The sequence below is a fragment of the Cygnus atratus genome, chromosome 1, assembly GCF_013377495.2.
Source record: "Cygnus atratus isolate AKBS03 ecotype Queensland, Australia chromosome 1, CAtr_DNAZoo_HiC_assembly, whole genome shotgun sequence".
NCBI lineage: Eukaryota > Metazoa > Chordata > Aves > Anseriformes > Anatidae > Cygnus > Cygnus atratus.
The window spans coordinates 133,129,966-133,150,721 of record NC_066362.1 but is presented as its reverse complement, the minus strand read 5'-3'; the positions used below and the strand labels follow the sequence as shown (position 1 = coordinate 133,150,721).

The 20,756-nt window shown below is 34.6% G+C and overlaps 1 protein-coding gene across 5 annotated transcripts in view; it reads left to right on the top strand.

Annotated features, from left to right (window-relative positions):
• Positions 1-20,756, top strand: part of STS (steroid sulfatase) — a 120,197-nt gene that overhangs the window by 41,705 nt on the left and 57,736 nt on the right. For all 5 annotated transcript variants that reach the window (XM_035542096.2, XM_035542095.2, XM_035542094.2 and 2 more), the window contains exon 9: positions 2,968-3,104. In XM_035542096.2, coding sequence (XP_035397989.1) covers positions 2,968-3,104 — 137 coding nt within the window. The remainder of the gene's footprint in view (positions 1-2,967; positions 3,105-20,756) is intronic.

Genomic DNA, 20,756 nt, shown 5'->3' with positions numbered 1-20,756 from the left:
AATTTTCAAATGAGTTTTTCCTTTACCCAAGACATTTTCAGTGGAGCAAATACTTAGAGCAAAACAGCAGGAAAAAGTTAAGGACTTGTATGTGAAGGGCAACTTCTGATTAGATGTAATTTGTTCTTTCATCCACTTTAAAGCTGTTTTTTTACAGCTCAAGCCTGAACTAAATCTTTGAGTCATGTAAAATCTCCTCACCCTAAATAAGAAGAATGTAGTACTATACAATGCAGAGGAGTCAAGATCAGTTAAGTATACATTAAAGAATGTCATATATCAGATGCATGTAATCTTTCTGGCTACTCAGTAAATTGAAAAGACTGTGTGATTTGTGTTAGGATAAAAATTGCTTGGTAGGTTTGGGTAAGTGAGCCTGAGATCTTTTGAAACTGAAGTTCCCTGTGTTTGAAGTGTGTAAAATAGTGGCAATACATTTTTGAAAGAGCTGTTTATTGAAGTGGTTCGGGAGAGAGAAGCTGTTAATGTCAAATTTCTCTCCTACCTACTAGCTGATATTGTCATTCCGTTTTCAAGGTCACAGTAAAAGTAGTCTGTTATAATTCTCCTCAAGGAGTTTTGGCAGGAGATAAATAGCTGCCTGTGATCTTTTATAGGATATTAATAGGTGAGACTTCTCCACCTGACAGCAAGCTGTCAATCAAAACCTGTCAATTTGGGTTGCAAAGAAGAGAATGATTTAGTGCCTTTCTATATCAATCATTGATTAGATGCCTCTTCATGAAAGTTTGATCTTTGTATGAGTTCCATAAAAATAATAATAATAAAAAAAAGAATTATTATCTCTTGAAAATAGCATTTGATACTCTCCTTTAGCAATACAGATATGAAGTATGCATTATCTCTGTGACATTAGAACAAGACAGTTTTCATGAAAAGTGAATTGTGCATGTACTATTATGAGTACAAAGTATATTTTTATGGTATTTTACCCTAGGATTATGCATTACTGTAAATTCAGTGAACAGTGTGTCAGGAAAAAACTGAAGATAATCTCATGCAGTAACAAATGCATGGTTGTAGAAAAATAAATCAGCTGCCTTGCAGAAATGTTCTTTAATAAAAGGTCAGTGTTATATTTATATACATATTAAATATTAAATTTATAAGTATACATATTTTTGACTTGAAATGCTGACATTTTTGGTCTTTTTAATTGACTCAGAAGTCTCCTGTATTATTTGTTGCTACAGTGGTGAAAGGTTTCCATGTATATCAAGTAGCAACAAATACAATCTCATGTTAAATGTATCTTTTATGAAAAATACTTGCTTTTCTTTATTTTTATGAATCTGTGCTTTATAATTGTTCATGTTTACCAATATTAAGATAATACAGGATATATGGACAAGTATATGAAGGGAATTCAAATATTCTTTTTTTTTCCCCATTTTTCACATGAAAAATATTCTATTTATTCTGTGATTGCTTGGTCTTTTTTCTTTTTGAAAAGTAGAAACTTTTTATGGAAGAAAAATTCAAGTCAGAAATACAGCTATCAAGTGAGTAATCGGGATAAAATTTTCCTGTTTTGTGTTTACTCACTGCTGCCTTTGCCAGTAAAAAAAAGAAAGTTTTAACCATGCAACTTGCACAAAAATAGATCCAACCAATGAGAGGAAAAATGGATCATAAATGTACTATATTAATCCTGCTTAATTTTTCTTGAGAGTCAAGTATTGATGTCATGTCAATCTCTTTTATTAAAAGACTTTGTTTTCAGGTTCTTGATGGCTAGAAGTTTATTTTTTTTTCACTTTAAAGAAACAGTTTGCACATGCATATCTGTATTGTTCTTCCATCCCTTTAAAAGATGTATGAATCAACTGCATGAGGAAATATATAGTTTCTCTTTGATGTTGACATGAATAACATGTATTATCCACCACAAAGGTGGCAAGGGAAAAAATGGTCAATAAAACCAAAAATACTCTGTAATTAGCTGTGTGCCTTAAGGTGAGATCCAGACAAGTTTTCTGGATAGTGCTCTTGTCATTCAACTGAAATTTACAGTATGTGTAATGTACAACAAATGCCGTTAGAGCATATAGCAGTAAATTCAGCTAGTACTGCACACTTTTAAGTAAAGTTCTATAAATAATGCATAAGGAAATGTTCTTATTTGAGCTTTGCTTTCACAGCCTGCTGGAACCGATCATAAATATCATGTTGACAGATCACATGAACAGCAAAATTTACAGAGAGTCTATTTATTGCACCTTTTTTTTGTCTCAGTTCAAGAAGTAGGCTGAAAACAATGGAGACTGTTCATTCAACAATGGACTGTTCATTACTGTGACAGGAAAATATTTCTTTATATTAGTGTGCATTTTAAGATTATTTATGCCTTGATAAAGCATATACAAATGTGACATATTTGTAGTGTTATGTGCCGATTGTATGCATGCAAACACCACTGTAAATGACAGAAGATTTTGTCATAAATCTTAGTGAGAGGACCGAGAGAGAAAAGGAGAAAAAGTGCTAGTATACTTGTTTTGGCACAGTCAGTAATACTATGGTGTGCTTAGCCCTGCTCCTCATAATAGTCTATTTAGTTGATCTATGTACTTGTAAAATGAACAGAGATGCTTGTAGCCAGAACCTGCTAGGTTCCTGGTTTTAAGTAAGTCCTCTTTCAACATATATAGCAAACTAATTGGTTAAATTTTACTGTTTATTTTTGCTTTCAATTCGGTGTGCACTTAAGAGTGTGCACACACACTTTGTGTGTGTGTATGTGTGTGCATGTGTGTGATCAAGATTATCCTATGATCAGTTACTTTATCCTATGTTTTTTCCTCTTCTTTATCCTCCTCTTTATCCTATTCCTTTTCCTCTTTTTGAGCTCTAGGGCTGAAAAGTTTCTGCTTAGAACTTTTTATTATAAAATACACTAAAAATATTTTTGTTATTTGCTTTTGTCGTTGTTTTGTTTTTCTCCAGGAACACTGATACGCCGTTTCTTCTTCTCCTGTCTTATCTTCATGTCCATACAGCTCTATATGCTTCAAACATGTTTAGAGGAAAAAGCAAGCATGGTTTATATGGAGATGCAGTGGAGGAAATGGACTGGAGCGTAGGTATGTTGCATGTGCTTCTAACATTAATGAAGGTAATTCATTCATGTCCACCAAACACAGACTTTTGCAATTTGGATGTCTGTAATATATGTGACATACTTGCTCCTTACACTTGGGGGAAAGAAACAGTCATTTAAGAAGCACAATAATCTGAGCTCTTGTGGTATCTACTATGTGATCAAAAGTGTCCTAAAAATGCCTACTCTTTTCTTTGACTATAAAGGTAGCCTGTATGGACTTAGGATATATATATATATATACCTTAACTGTGGACATTTAAGGTAGAGTGAGTTGAGTCCAACCCATGAGCTTATGGAGGCCTGCTGGCCTCTGCAGGTATGATACTAATAACAAAATATTCTCAAATTAAATGACTGCAATATTCACTATTAACAACTATTTCACTATTTAATTATTTAACTACTATATTTAACTATTAAAAAAAGCTCGTTATTTTTGGCAAGTTCTCTCAATCTATGAAATCACTCAGGTGAGGTTCAATTATCTTCATGGAGAACAGTAAAAATAATGTTCTCTCTGAGGCTTGAGAGCAGTCAATCATTACATCTTTCAGCAGGCTTCCCTTATCTTTAGACATATCAAAATGACTCTGATTCGAGTTGTGAGAACAACTAACACTTCATATTTGAAAATAATTGTTTTGGAAAAGAGCAGTACTAGGAGCCAAAGAGCAGCTTACATTCCTCCTTCCCACATAGCCCAAGTTCATTCTGTTCTTAGTACAACCCAGTGCAAAGTGGCTATCTTCAGAAATTCAGCGTTGACACATACGTATTTTTAAACTATGCAAGCATGTATGGTAAAACCTTGTGTATATTTCTTTGCATGAAGAGTTTCAGCTGCAGAACAAGAGTTCTTGTTTACAGGGGACAAAAGACTGCACAGTACATTTAGTGATTTGTAATGTATTTAGTGCAGTGTTTGGAAAAACGAACAAATGGGGAAAAGCCTTGTGAAAAACTGTGACACACATAAAAGGAAGGGCTTTCAGTGTGGGGGACTGAGTAGAAAAAAAATATTTTGTTTGTCTGATTTTGTATAGAGAAAGTAGATTTAATTCAAGTTGTGTTACACACCAAATCTATCACTTCTGTCAGTGGCCACCAGCATTTAGTAAGTCCAGTGCTTGCACTGGATAAATGTATGCAAGTGTCCTGGCATTTCTGTTTGCACCTGCACTGTAATAAACCACTGACCATTAGCTGTTTTCACTGTCTTGTTTTGATTTTTCTATTTCTTTTTCTTTTCCAATGTAGTAAGATTGTTCCAGCTTAATTGATTGTTTACTGCTGTCACTGGGTTTTGTTGCCTCCTTCAGGAGAGTAGCTCTGGGGTTTAAACAAGTTGGAAACCAAGGCAGCCGCCATGCCGCTCTTTGAGACTATCTAATGATGCAGAGGTAGTAACAGATTGCAAGTCACTTCTCTGTTCCAGGATGACCACAGGCTTTTAGGAGATGTGTCAAACAAACTGTCAAACAGCAGGGCACTAACATATTTAAAAAGCTTGGGATAAATCAGAGATAAAAATCTAGTAGCAATAGCGTAAGAATTGTGAACATGCTCAATCGAGGAGAAACATGAGTTTCTTTATGTGTTGTCCTTTATAATTCATTACAGGAGCATCAGGGCCAGAGGGGCTAGTTTAATCAGGAAACAGATCCTCAGCTGTCATAAACTAGTGTACAAATATCAAATTTTGTCTCAGCTGAGGGTCTTGCTACTTGGTGTGGCTTATGTCTTGTAAGACTCCTCTGTTGACAGATTGCATATTGGCTCCAGGAGGGAGCAAATGTGTTTAGTTCCTCTGTTACTTTCTCCTCCATTATTAAAATGATGCAAAACAGTTATGTCTGACATTTCCAAAGGAGACTGAAGGAATAATATAGTCTTTTTTTTTTTTTTCATTTGAAGGGAGCACTTATTTCCATTAACCTCCACTGAAAATTCCAGTCTTAATGAATCAACTATGTCAGACAAAGTAGATTTATTCACTGTACTACTGATGCCAGTAACCAGTGTTTTCTTGGAGTGCCTCTTAAGATGTTACTAGGAAAGTCAAACAAAATTGCTTGGAAAAGCTGAAAAAGTGAAAACTATAAGTTTTCTACAAAGAAAGATTTTATCATTTGTTGAACAGAAATGAGTATTTATGTATAGAGAAATGTAATTTGCAAAAGGAACAGGAAAAAATATCCCAGATATAACAATATGCTACAAAATCCTTGCATTAAAGACAACACAATCATAAGAAGAAGAAAATGAATGTATCGAAAACTGCACTATAGTATAACATCAAAAAAGTTTACACTTCCCAGGAAAAAAAATATAAAAAACCACCAACCTCAATTCAATTCTAAAAGAAACTTCCAATGTATAATCTTTTTTGAGTGGCAAATACCAATCCTTTGAGGATGACTAAAATGAAAAAAAAAAAAAAAAGAGAGAACAGAGCAAAAGTTATGATTGTCAGATACCAGTGAAGAAAAAGTTAGGTCAAATTGGACCATGAAATTAAATAGACACCAGTAAATAGTGTCCCTGATTTGAGAGAGCAACTAGAATCCAAAAGAAGGCTTTAGCTGCCATTTAGAAGAGGAAAAGCAACATCTTTTCTAAAAGTAAGACAGAGTAGTCCACTTGGACTGAGAATCCTAAATAAAAGACAATTCTCCCTTTTTATTTGTTTATTTATTTAAAATCAGTTATATAATTGGACACTAATTCAATTAATCTCCATGCTAGAAGAAAAAAAAAAAACACTTTAAAAAAATGAATAAAATACTCCATTGAATGTTTCATGTTTTTGACTAGTTAAACCAGTATTGAAGGGTATAATTACAGTCCACGTCAAAAATACTAAATACAAAAGTATCTGAATAAGCTTTGAGACCACATATTTCTACTGCTTTTGCATACTGATATGTGTTTAACAGAATGCAATGTTTAAAGCATTCACAGTTACAATGTCACTGCATGTGACATGCCTTAGAGAGTTATCCTCAGGCTAATAACATTAATTTTGTTTCAATGTAGGCTAAGCACCTTATTAATGCCATTAATTATAATTCATATGAGAGCAGATGAAATAATCTTGCAGTCTAAAATGGAAAAAGAAATGATGAATGAATGAATTGAATATTATCCTTTTCTTCCTTCCTCCCTTCCTTCATTCCTTCATTCCTGATTAAGTATAGGAAGAGAAATTGATATTTTCAGAAATTACTTTTTGCTGTAAATTGCATTACACTAATTTAATCCAAAACAGATCACTGCAAAGAGTTTTGGAGCCCCCTATAGACTTGCATGCAAGCTGTGTGAAGACACACTAATTCAACACCGTTTTTGGAAAAGGTTGTTTATTATTTTGTTAATGGTAGTAAGACTACTAACCAGTTCTTAACCCTTTGTGGAACAATCACAGCTGAATGGTTCAAATGTAAAAACGTCCCAGAAGTTGTAGTCTGGCACACACTGGGTATCTTTATTATGAGAATGCCCTGCAAGCTGGAAAAACTTAACTGCCTCTCTGCCGTGGTCTTCTGTTGTGTATTAGGATCAAGTTATGTCAAGAAAATGTTACCATCTGATGTTAGTTAATTTGAAGAAAATGAGTAGGAATAAATCCCAATGTATCTTAGTTTTATTTTAAACTTGTCTTTGAAATATCTTAAAAGGTTTGGTAGAATTCTATATCGATAGAGTAGTTCCATAGCTCCCCAGCACAAGAGAGAGAGAGAGCTACTGGAGAAAGTCTAGCAAAGGGCCACAAAGATGATTACAGGAGTGGAGCAACTCTCCTGTGAGGTAAGGGCGAGAGAGCTGGGATTGTTCAGCTTGTAGAAGAGGAGGCTCAGGGGGGATCTCATCAATGTCTTTAAATACCTGAAGGGAGAATGCAAGATAGATGGAGCCACTCTTTTCAGTGATGCCTAGTGACAGGACAAGAGGCAATGGGCACTGGAATACAGGAGGTTCCTGCTGAACATCAGAAAACAGTTTCGCTGTGTGGGTGATGGAGCTGGAAGAAGTTGCCAAGTTCTGAATATCCTGAGATACTCAGAAGCCACCTGTATGTGGTCCTGGGCAAACAGCTCTAGGTGACCCAGTCTGAGTGGGGTGTTGGATCAGATGACCTTCAGACATCCCTTCCAACCTCAGCTATTCTGTAATGCTGTGAGATGTTCAAGAGAAGGAAAAAAATATATCATTTAAAGTCAATGCATATTTTGAAACTGAATTAAAAATAACTTTTAAAAGTCAGTCTAGAAGAACCAAGGAACTTTTCACTAAAAATAAAGCAAGAATACAACAGAAGCAAGATATGACATGTTATTATAGTGATGACAGGTTTTGAAGATGCTAATGATATCTTAAATAGGCTTTCCTTGCCTAAATAGCAGTGTTTTCTTGCTATGTCTAATGTTGGACAAGGAAAAAATAATCTGTGAAATCTAGAACGGAAATTGTAACCCCTAGCTCTTTTAAATGAAATCAGGAAAATATTACAATCTCACTACATTGCAATAACCAGAGTTATTTAGAGTTGAATTTCTGCTGGTATAATTCATAGAAACATCAGTCTTCAGAAACTTTCATTACTGTAGGCTTTATGTAAGGTGAACCATAGCATGCTGATCGTCTCCAATAGAATAAGTTTAAATAAAGATGTCAAAAAACTGTTAGGAAAAAAAAAAAGTGAGATTTCACTTTCTTAGTGAAAGAAATAGAGATTGAAGAGTAATCTCACATTTGGATTATATTGCCAGTCCATTTTAGAGCTGAACAAAGTAAATATTTTGATTCAAACCCTCTTTGTGGATAAATACAAAGCAGGGACTTCAAAAATAAATAATATTTAAAACGAACTGCAGATGAGGAAGCAATGATCTATGTGCTATGTGCTTTTTCTTTAAAGTAAGTTTTGCTTTTTGTAGAAATAGGTAAAATAATACTGCATTAAATTTTTCTCTTTTTTCTCTGATTTTGTAGTGTTGTATATAATCTGACTTCCTGTTTAAAAAAAGACTTCAGTAATACATTTAGTTCTTTTCCACTGACTCACCAAATTTCTTTGATTGAAATTTATAACCTAGAAAGATGTCTATACTTGATTTGCACATACAGAGGGGAGGATACTGTGCCATTGCTTCCCTTGATAGCTCATTTGTTTCTTTCTTTCTGTTTTCTTTTCATCACAGTTAGAAAATAGTGATGGCAAATGTAGGAGCCACATGGGACTCACTTGGTAGCAGAGATGACCATGAATATTTTAAACTCTTGGTTTTTCTTCTAGTTGTCTGGGAGACTTCATGCCATTTTTTTCAGAGAGCTGTTCAAGCCAGTCTAAGCATTCACCATTTTCAAAGCATCTTTTTAAATTCCTGAGCTTGATCCTCAGAAGAACTCCACTGACTTAGTTTCATTCAAACCAGTCATTGGTATAACCCAAGGTAGATCGCTCAGAAGGCAAAAGTAATTCTGTGGAATTTAGTAACCTGTTTTCTTGGCTGAATAACCAGTGTGGAGGTCTTAACCCTAACATCTGTATTGTTGTGCCGGATGATTGTTTTGATTTCACTGAGAGCACTATGCCTAATTTTTAAACTAATAGTACACATGTCATTAAAACGTTGGATATCTGAATAACTTTTACCAGAGGAACATGAATTACTTGCCAAAGCATTTGTGATACTCTGCAACAGAACTGTGTGGGGTGATATGTGGCCTATAATAAAGTACAACAGGACAGAAGTAAAGTATACTACATTGAGAAAGGCCAGGTAGGTTACAATCTAGTAGGATTAACTGAAGGTCAGACCACTTTTCACGCTGTTCTTCCTTGATTGACCTGTTATCATAATAAGAATTGGTTATAAATTTGTGTCTTCACACAGAAATTTCAAAGAGAAAGGGAGGGGCAAAAGCCCAAACAAGTCAACTCTAGATCTTTGTAGAAACATCTAATTTACTTTTTTAGTAATTACATTTCACAGTGCTGCAAAACAGATTATGTCAATACATATATGCAGGATTCGGTCATGACTCTTAATTTCTGCAGTGCCTAAAAACTAATATGATAAAAACTAAATGCGTATGTCTTTTATCTGATTAATGTGTCTGTGTTTAAATAGTTAATACACGATTTATGTGGATTGATCATTGCCTCTACTGTTGATTTCTGTTAAACTCTGGAGTAAAGTAAATCAAGGGTCTAAGTGGAAACCATTCCAATCTAGTATAAGCAATTTTTAATGACTCCTATGTTTTCTCAGACCCCATTGTTTTAGTAATAGATGGAAGGAAATTGTTTCCAGAAACAATTTGAAAGCTACTTTGGAAAACTGTAAAGTATTTCGGAGACAGAAAACTGAAATATGCCCACAACGAATTTAGTAAAATACAGTCTAAATTTTACAGCCAAAGAATTCTTGAGATGCTGAAACATGTTACAGTTTCTTAGTTTTTATATGCCTTCATAATAGCATGTGGTGTATCTTCAATTTCTTAGTAAAAGCATTTTCCTTCTCATTTTAAAATAGTTATTTTAGGCTTACAACCCAGCAGCTCTTACACTTGACTTATTTTTTTAATTACAAAGTAATTAAAATATCAATTGTAATATTTATTTCAAGTTATTTTGCACTGAAATTTTATTCCTAGATGATTTTTTTACTATGCTTTCCTATATTGAGTAGTAACTTTTATCCTCCTGGGAAACAGGCATAGTATTGGCAAGCTTCAGCTGAAATCTATGTCTCTTCTTTTACAGAAAATTGTTAATGTTCCTTACTGTGAGTTCACGCAGCTTTATTTTGCTATAAAATGCTTATGTGTTTTCAGCTCCTATTTAGAAAAGTTGGGTTGCTACTCACTTAGTATCAATCCAGAAACGTATGCTAAATCTGACAAGTCTAAATTAAGCTAAAAAAAAAGGTAAACAAAAAAAAAAAAAGGATAAATAAATAAATAAATTCCCATTGCATTGGGAAAACAACGAAGGAACTATCCACATTTTTTTTCAGAAAAATATCTTGTACCAGAGATTGTTGCAGAGATAAGCCTAATTTGTAATTGCTTTTCACCTGTTGTAGTCATTCATAACAGTGCAAAGTCAATTTAAAAGATAATAAACGCAGAATGATACCACAGTATTAGAGACGATGGATAATCACACTTAGATTGTTTTATCCAGCTATGATGAATGTGACATTATCTTAGCTGAGCCTGAAAACCTGGAAGTTAAAAATCTGGAGAGTGATGCCTGGTGCAGATATCATGTTCCTTGATTTTGTTTTCCTGAATTGATACTGGTATATGCCACAAGTCACAAGGTTTATTTTTAAGTTGTTTTGGTTATCGTGAAAGATGTTCAGCCAGCAATTTTAGGAATAAGGTATGAAGTCAATTCAGGTACTTTACGAGTAGAAGAACATTCTCCCACCCTGTTCTTCCATCCTGCTATTACCCTAACATTAAGAGGCTGTTTTTTCAGCTAATATAGTAGTTAAGTTCTTGAAGCACATTCAGTCTTTAGGTCAGATCTGGGAAAATTGTCAATAAGGGTGCAGATTAAAAGACATTTGTAATTCTGCCTTTTATGATGTGAATGCTTTCCAGTTACGATCTGGGCTAAAACCCAAACTCACTTCATATGTCACTAAGCAGTAATGACTTTTAGTCACTACTGAACAGGACTGAATTTAAGAGGTGAGTAAGTGATGAACGGCTCACATTTCCACCATGATAAGCTTCCTGAGCTATCTAGTCCTCCTTAAGAACAGTTTCCTGTTTCTATATTACATCTTTGTACACAGCAAAGCTCCTTGCAACATTATTTACAAGATTACAAAGCACATCTTAAGCAGCCATTCCTATAGCATTTTTAATCATTCAAGTTTAAATAATATCTTAGTAATGCATATCCCATGATGGAAAACTTCAGTGCGTGTAACGCAGCTTGTGGTAGTAGCACTATGTTGTTCAAAATTTGCTGCTAACAGGTGAACAGATTTCGTTTGCATCTGATATCACTCAATTTATCAGCAAAAAATGTATTAATGTATTATTCGTTTAACTTATTTTACTTTACAAAAATGTAACTGTATCATTTTCAAGATTTTAAATTTTTTTCTATTAGTTTTGAACCTCTGAAAATTGGGCCTAATACAAAAAGAGTGAAATGACATTTCATATTATGATCAAAATGCTCTAATCAGAAAAAAAAAAAATTGCTTTTGAGATAGGCAAATTTCCATTGGTAAGAGAAAGCTCAAAGCTTATTTCAGGTAACCTAGGGATAAGAGAATCCCATACTATGAGGATATGAAATTCTGTAATAAAATGAGCTACCAAACTTTTGTATAACCTTTCACCTTAAAGTTTAATTGCACATATAAATGGTATGGGTTTTTTGCTCCTTGCTTTAGGTGGGTGGGGAAAATCATTATAAGTAGGATTAAGAACAGAGTAAAGGTTTAAGCAAAAACTAACCTGTAGGAATTTAACAACTTCTATCTATACCTGGATGAAGGTTGCACATAAAAAGGCAGTGCTGAAAAGAAGTGAGAAATGAGGAAATTGAATGGGGCTAACTTTAGCCAAATTGTAGATAATCTCCAAAATACAGACTAGGAACACAGTTTAATGGAAGATAGTAAAGATTTTGTTGATAATTTGACTCTGCATAACAACCTTTTTAGCATCGCTACTTGAAGCTGCTAAGAGGAATTGCGTTTGCCCTGTCCTAGAGAAACACCACAGGAGTATAACAAGTCAGTCATCCAGAGCACGGGATCGGGATGGCAGAGGTGGACACTATTTACAGCTTCCTTTGCCTGCTTTGGAGAATGTGTCCCTCTTGTGAACCTGAAACCTTCAGTACTGACTTATGAACATGATTTTACTATCCTTTTTCTTCAACACTTGGATATGGAAAGCAATATCTGTCTAGTTATTTATAGAGCATGCAATCACGGTTTTCATAAAGAATGCAGTTGAGCTAGTAGGTGAAGGCTGTTGCTGGTATAACTTACATCTCAATGAAAGAGGCCTAAATGTGAAATAAAGGAGCAGAGAAACTAAAAGCAAGAATTTTTAATCTGAGCATTTAAACCTTCCCATCCACACCCTTCCCTTGTACCTTCAGATAGTTTTTTAGTGGATTACCCAGTACCTCAATATAACTGATAGAGTCCAGGAATAACTATTAAACATTCATACAAACACAGAAAAGGCACAAAATAATAGTAATAATAATAATAATTATTATTATTATTAGGCTAATAATGTCCAGTACTCCAAGATGGGAAAAATCAATCCTCCTATGCTTGTGTCTTATGATGCAATTTTTAACATATGGGTTGCATGCCATTTCTTTTCCCTTTGGAACCCTGTCTCATCATCACAGTGTACCTTCTTAATGAACAGCTATTCAACAGTAGGTGTATTCCTCATTGTTAAATATGAATTATCATGTTTTATTTAACACACACTATTGAAGTTCTGTTTTGAAGACAGATTTCTTTGACTTCTCTCATCTTTTCTGTGGCATCACATCACTAGAGCATATAACAGATTCACAAATAAGAATTTTCACAAAGTCTTTGTAAGATAGGGAGATCTCATTAATCTGTTCTACAGATGAACATCTGAAGCACAAAGATGGTGTTCAGATTTACCAACTGGGGAAGAGTTTTGTTGCCAGTAACCCACTAATCCAGCTCTGGATCTATAGTAAAGCATTAGGACTTCCACTCAGCTGGTATAGTAGTGGAAGAGAGGAGAAAACAAGTCATTTGCACTTCCCAGGCTTGATCCATGTTGGAGCTGGGAAAAGATTAGAATGTGCACCTTGCCTCGGGAATACAGAATTTCTTCTGATCATGGGGAATGAGTTTTGTCGTTGTTTTTTTTGTTTGTTTTTTAAAGGTAACTAACTATCTTCATCAAGATATAAACTACAATTACGCGAACAATTTCTGTGATGATACAGGAAACGTCTTGCAGCCTTTTACCCTTTATTCATAGCTGGCTGCATCTCATTTAACTGAGAATATAATTTTTATTTTCTTTAAAAAAAGAAAAATCAAGACTGACCATGTGCATTTCTGTTTCAGTGGTGATGCTGATAAGCCCAGATGTTCTTTTAAAATCATGACTGCTATCTTTTGGAGAGAGAGATGAATTTTTTTTCATGCTTCTTTTGAAATGTACTAGTTATTTTGAGACCATACTATTAAAAAAGAGGGGAACTGACTCTCTGGGTTACAATAATCATATAATAAGACTTAGGACAATATCAATTCTTGGGAGTTGGGTGGTTCAGCTTGGAGAAGAGAAGGCTCTGGAGAGACCTTATAGCAACCTTCCAATACCTAAAGGGGGCCTACGGGAAAGCTGGGGAGGGACTCTTTGTCAGGGGGTGTAGGGATAGGACAAAGGGGAATGCCTTTAAACTGAAACAGGGTAAACTTATACTAGATATAAGGAAGAACTTATTGTGAGGATAGTGAGGCTGGAACAGGTTGCCCAGAGAGTGGTGATTGCCCCATCCTTGGAAGTGTTTGAGGCCAGGCTGGATGGGGCTTTGATCAACCTGATCTAGTGGGAAGTGTCCCTGCAGGGGGGTCGGAACTTCAGGCTTCAAGGTCCTTTCCAATCCAAACCATTCTGTGATTCTGTGACTATTCATTGGCAGTCTGGTTCCTATTAGTGAAATCCCATGAACCTGAAATTTCTTTTCAAACTGCTGAATCACAAGACTCAAATTCCTAGTATTAATAAGCTCTTTTTGATGAGGTTAGTAGAACTGCCTTTTTATTGACTATGTTTATTTTTTTCCAATAATACATTTAACTGCTAAAACAACAACACTAAGTAATGAGCAGGCTGGTAATACTACCAAAGATCATTATTCTTTTAGAAAGAAATTGTGTATTTTGTATTGCAGAAAATTGTGGATTTGGGGGGATGGTTTTGGTTTGGTTTGGTTTGGTTTATATTTTTGTTTGTTTCTTTCTTTGTTTTTTCACTGCACCAGCAGATATTTAATGGAGTTTTTAAAGTTAGGGAAAGCACTAGAGTAATGATGCTGTGATTAGTGAAGGACAGGTTACCAAGGTGATAACTTTGGTCTTCTCCAGCTTTTTCCCCCACTACTTGATTGTAAAATCATAGAATCATACAATCATTCAGGTTGGAAAAGACATCTAAGTTCATGTAGTCCAACCTTAATAAAGCATTTATGTTTCATTTCAGGCTTAAGAAAAAAATTATACTGAATGCTTATTATAGTTTCTTACTTTTTTGTTGTTGATGTTGTTGGTTTTTGTCTTTTTTTTAATGCTATTGTGGGTTTGTGTTTTTTGTTTTGTTTTGTTTTGCATATTTCATTTAGTTTAGTCAAGTTTTTTGTTTCGTTTTGTTTTGTTTTTACTATTTTAAAAGCTTTATTTTTGTTTTCTCTTTATTTTAGCTTACTTCTTGTATTTTGTATACACATGTTTCTCTTTTTAAATCATTCCCCCTCCCTACCCAGCAATGGAAATTTTGTGTGTGACATATCCTAATGAAAAAGCATGGTGTAGCAACCCTGAGAAAACCCAGCAGATTTTATGTTTGAGTAGTAAGCTCAATATCCAAAGGAACACCTGACCCCTAAGGGCTGAATTGTTTTCTCGAGATGATAGAAGAGAAACTCCAGGATAATCAAATCCCTACCTTGGACCAGCATGAAGTTGTATTCAACAGCTTTAGTGCATCTCACAGCTTTTTGCTACCAAAAGAGGAGAGGCAGAGCACCCTTCCCTAACCAGCTTCCAAGGAAAGCATAGCAAGGTTGAAGAGAAGAAAAAGAGGAGAAGCATCTTCTTCTTGCAGCAACCGTCCTTTTAAAAACCTGCTGGATGGACCATTTTTGTGTTATGACAATAAAAGATTTAGGTTCCTAGGTTTTAGTTTAGTGGCAGAGTTCTTTGTGTGTTAGCAATTGATTTAACTTCAATTTCTAAATCAGACTGGAATTTTAAAACAAAGCAGGCAAGCAAGGAATAATACAAATGTAAACGTGCTTTAATCTTAAAGAAAAGAGTGACCTAGCCCAGAAAAGCAATATGATTTTTTTTTCTTCCTGCAAAGCCAAATATAACTTAATCCCAGGTGTTTGCAATAAATGAGTAGCTTAGAGTGTCTCTCCCTATTTCTAGCAAAGTAATGGAAAGTGCTATTTTTGGCAACGTGAAATGTATAACTGTGTGTTTAGTGTATGGCTGTGTGAAAGGTATCAAAGTTCACTTTTCTAATCCAGAGTAGAGTTGATTTTGGCATCACCAAACAGTAGACACATCAAGCAAGTAAAAATATTTTTTTTTCTTTATTTATGATATGAATAAATATAATTTGTCTTTGTTAAATCATCATATCATACTGGAACTTTCAGAATCATTTAATGTGTAATATTAAAAACTATAAGGAGCCTTTGGTTTTTTTTTTCAGGTGAACATTTTAAAACGTTCTGAGGCTCCTTAACTCTGAATTTTGTAAATCTGAAGTTAGTTTCTATTGTGAGCTAAGAAAATCTATGATTGCTCACAAGTTGTGTCAATAAGAAGCCTTTAATAAAAAAAAACTTGCAATTGGGGTTAAATAGTAAATAGCATTTTCTTTAGAAAAGAAACAAGGTAAATAGCATTTTCTTTAGAAAAGAAACAAGAGGTAAAATAATATAAAATATTTTGAGAGTATCGGGGTTTTGATAAATGAGGTTTGGAAATAGAAGTTTTCTTTTTATAAATGTCTTTGCATGCATAATTGAGTTACTTCAGGGGTAGTCGGGAAATGGCTATTAACAACATGTGTATGGTAGGTCTGTTAGCATCTCTGAAGATGAGACTTTATTCCCTTTTGGTAGATTCTTTTCTTTCCCTAGATGTCAAATGTGATAATGACCCATCCACTAGTATGCATACAGAAATATGGTTATGATACAGTGGTCTAAAAATAGAGTATTAACACCAAGTTCCTCTCTCCCATGTTGATATGAAAAGTCCCATTGAAATAAGTAGTCAGGGTAAAATTTATATATTTCCATATCTACTATACTGGTTTTGTCTTCCTTTAAAGAAATTTCTACCTCCCATATGTGAGAGATGCACTTTCATCTAAGGTTAGAATCTGGCCTTTTTTGTCAGCTTCTCATAAGTCACAAGCAGATAATTTATTCTTTTGTTATTATTATTTATTTATTTGTGGTTCCTCTTTTCTAGTTCTCCCAATGGATTGTTAGAGAAGATCACACTGTTTCCCCCACACGCTTGGCTGCTTTTCATTACTTGGCATCTCTTGCAATGATCAGTCTCTATTGATAGTAGCTTATCAGAATATCATTATTTAAGCAGTTTTGGAAAGACTAGGCTTTAAGAAAGAGGATAAAAGCTGTAATACAATTGAGATTAAAAGGGAGATATCAATTTGACTGTCTTTAATATTACATCTCCTTTATGAAGGTGTATTTTTTTAGATGAGCTAACAGAACTTTTTTTTAATTTAAATTAACCTTTCTTTTTATACATAAATATTGCTCAGTTCCATGCAACTTATGTATTAGTTATCCTTCCCCAAGAGTTGAAGAAGGCATCTTTCTAAATACAAAGAGAATGAGATTAAATGAAGAATATCAGGATCTTCATGTAACAATATGTGTTTCTAGTTGGCAGATATCCAGGTCCTCCAAACTGTTTTATTTTGTTTTATTTCATTTAAAGAGGTTTTTTTTAGGGATTTGGTTGGAAAACAAGAAACTGTTCACTCCAGTAAGCAAGAAGACCTGCAAAATCCTGAAAAATATCTGTTCCTTTTAATCATGCTGAAGTAGGTTTTCTGTTTGTGTAGAATTATGTAACTGCCTTAAGTCAGTGGAACTGGGCTGATATGAAGTCAACAACCATGGTATGGAAAGGTTGTGGTTGTTGACAAAAATGTCATCACAACCTTTCAAACAAATTGTATTTACTAGGGATTTGGTTTTAATAAAAGGAAAAAAAAAAGTGAAAACCTTGTAATAGAAGAAGCATATATTTTGTTTCATAGCTTAACCACACTGTCAGAAAGGTAGTAAACAAACAGTGCACCTTTCTAATATGTGTAAGACATTGTTAAGTATGTTGCTACCAACAGCTGGCAAGGAAAAAGAGGAAAGCAGAGGTGGCTGCCAGCAACTCACAGGCAGGGAGCAATTACATTCAAATGTCAAATGTCCATTAGCAGAAATTTAGAGAGAAAACCAAAGCCAAAGGTAAGGATGATGTCTGTGCAGCTGAAAGTGGGATGAAATGTCCCATCTGTCTCTTGAAGTCTTGACTGGGGCCAAAGTGCCCAACATTATAAAAAGACATGGTTCAGGGTAGAGTTAAATATAATACAAGTTCCTTTGTATCTACCACAACACATCCTACAGGACAAACTGAACATCCTCAGCATGGTATTAAGAGCGGAGTGCTACTACAATGGCTTTTTTACCCAGTATAATTTTTAATAAGGCACAAAATTGGCAGGTGTCCTTAAAAAAAAGTCCTTGAAACATTTCTATGGAATATTATCCTAACTGTTCTTGCCAATTTAGAGCTGAGATAATCGAGCCCCATATCCCAGATTTCTCAGTCAATTTCAACTTTTGTTTGGTTCTGCTGTAGTTCATCAACCGGCAGTTGCAATAACCTCCAGGTGCTTCTCATAAAAAGTAAATGACCGATTTAAACAGGTAAAGAGAGCTTTGAGGTCTGTCTCAACAGAAAATGTTAGAGAATAATATCCCATTTATTTCACAGAACATAAGCTGACTTTCTGATGTGACATTCAGTTATTTCCCTTGTTCTTTATTAACCTTAGGAATACACAGTAAGGGAATAGGAAGCAATCGTTTTAAGCAGGAGACACTGGTGTAATAAATATGTGATCTGGAAACATGTATGCAAATGTTCTGCCCTACTGTTGTGGTATTTAATTGTTGAGTCTAGCTAAGGATAATCAGTTCCTAAGTACAGCTAGCTATGCTTCTCTGATACCTTTGAGGGCAGGAATCTACTTGCTGTTGTGTACTTCTCCTGTTCCTATATACAGCTTCCATAGGTTTGATGTTACAGGGTAAGAAAGATCTAGTCCTTTAAAAATATATACATTAATAGGGAGGGACCGACCCTGTTCCTGCCTCTCCATCCATAGGAATACTACCATTCCAATACGTAAAAAATAAGCTGTTTGGGACCTTCCATTGGATGGTTGCCATCTATGCCTTGGAGAGTTTACCTTGGCCATAACTCTCCTTTACCCAGATTTGCAGTTAGATTAATTTGTGCCTTGTATCTGTGTTAATATTTCAACTCATACATGGTGTTGCTATGTGAATGATCCTTCCTCATTCTGGATTTAACTTTCATATTTATCCTAAAAAATGTATCTTACTGTGATCCAGGTATACAAAGCAAAGCCCTTTCAGAAATACGTCTCGCATGCACACTGGAAAGTCTCCTAACTCTTATTTTTTTAATTTTCCAATGCAAATGACACCTAGTGTTTGTATAGAGAAAAGGCAAAGAAGTAGGCATTTATATAGAGAAAAGGCAAAGAATTGGGCTTGATGATCTCAAGGCTCTCATTCCACCATGTTTTGGGGGCATTGAATGCATCTTGGCCTAAGCAGAGACCTCATGTTGTTCCAAACCAATTTAAGATGAGACTGACATATTTTTTTTTCCCAGGCATTAGACCAGAAAAAGGCACATTTTTTTTCTTGTAGATATGTTCTGTATGCTATTTAATACTACTGAAACGTTAACAGAAGCTCTTTCCTAATAGGCTGAAATATTTTTTTCAAGAGCACTTAGATGAATTAAGGAATCAATGTCCTATTTCATAAACCAGTGAACAGTCTTTTGAGCTAACCATCTTTTATCAATGAGGGTGACCAGAAAAATTATTTCTCTTCCCTTCTGACAGTATCCTCAGAAATTTAAATCAGTATAAATACTGGCATATTGAACATGTACACACAAACACGCACACGCACACACACAGAGAGAGAGATAATTATTTTGAAAAAAAAAAAAAAGAATCATAAAGATTTGTGACCTTAAATTTACTTGATCCTCCCCCCTCCCAAAGTTCAGAATGTCATCTACGGAAGACAGATTGGAGTTTACATTCTATGGTGGAAAATTATGTTGAGAACGGTTTTCACAGTCAGGCTTTCTTTCTTGTTGGTATTAACATTGTCTGTACAGAGATTCATTCACAGCTCGTGTGGTTTAGAGATGGTGATTACACAGTAGGCTTCAAGTTTCTAGTCTTACTTAGCAGGCAGTAAAGGCACCAAGTTGCCCAAATGCAGTTTGAGAAGTGAACTGGCAAACGTGCAAATGTGCATGGTGATGTAGGAAGAAAAAAAAAAAAAGATATCATGTTGAGGGGGGAGGAGAGGGAGAGGGGGTGAGAAGAAGGGAAGAATCTTCTGTTTTGTGGGTGAATTAATGCACAGGTGCCTTCATGTAAGATTGGAATTCAACTACTAAAATCAGAAAGCTTGGAAATTAAAAAAATTAGTATTTCATGACAAATGCTAATTTGATCTTGATAAAAATACTATTTGCCTTGTGGTGTATGATTTCTAAGTCCAGTTCCCAAATTCAGCAAAGATTAAAAAGTTTGTCTGCTGAAAGACAATAAATGTGTAGGCTCTAATATCAACCAATTTTATGTCAGTTCCAGTTCTGTTTGATAAAAAATATAAAAATGAAACAAAGACACTGACGTATACCTTTTTCTTTTCTTTTTCAAAAAGGTGCAGAGTATTAAATTTGGTGTTAAATTACTTGCCCTGTTTTAAATTCTTGATACTTTAATCTGACAAATTTTTGGCATTATGCATTTGGATTTAAGAATATACACATACTCAGTTTAAAACTGACTTTGACGTTAATAAAAGTTTAAACATTTGAAAATACAGAGAAGTGTTTCTTTTATCACTCCTCAATTATTGACTCAATCACCATCAGCATTTATTGGAATAATCAAATAGTGGAAGCTTTAACTTCACCTGACAGTCTTAATTCAAAAATGAATAGTATCCTTTGGTTGTCATTGCAGATTGCCTAGGTCTTACGCAAAGAAATCTTTTCCAAAATTTGAAAGAAAACCCAGGAGACCTTGGAGCAGGGAAATAGACAGTGTCTTTTGCATTATGCATTTAAGTTGTATGTGTGAAATGGCATCTTATTCTCAGATGTGTGCAGAATAAAGATGCAAAATGCAGTTATCATAGCTGTCCTGTAAAATGTAAATGTGATGGACCCCCTAAAATTGCATGACCATCTCTCATATTTTAGCATTTTAATCAGGCTAAAAATAAGATTTACATTAGCCTTATGTAGAACAGATGTAAGTTCTAAAATTGAATTTCAAGCAATGCATTTATTAGCTAATTTAAGTATTAATAACCAAATACTTATACTTTTGACCTTCAATAATCCCCCAAACTTTATCACTAGTGTTGTAGTACTGCTGTAACTATGAAACCCTTGCTATACTGCATTGTCAATATTGCAGCTGTACTTATAGATCTTCCCAGCCTCCATAACCA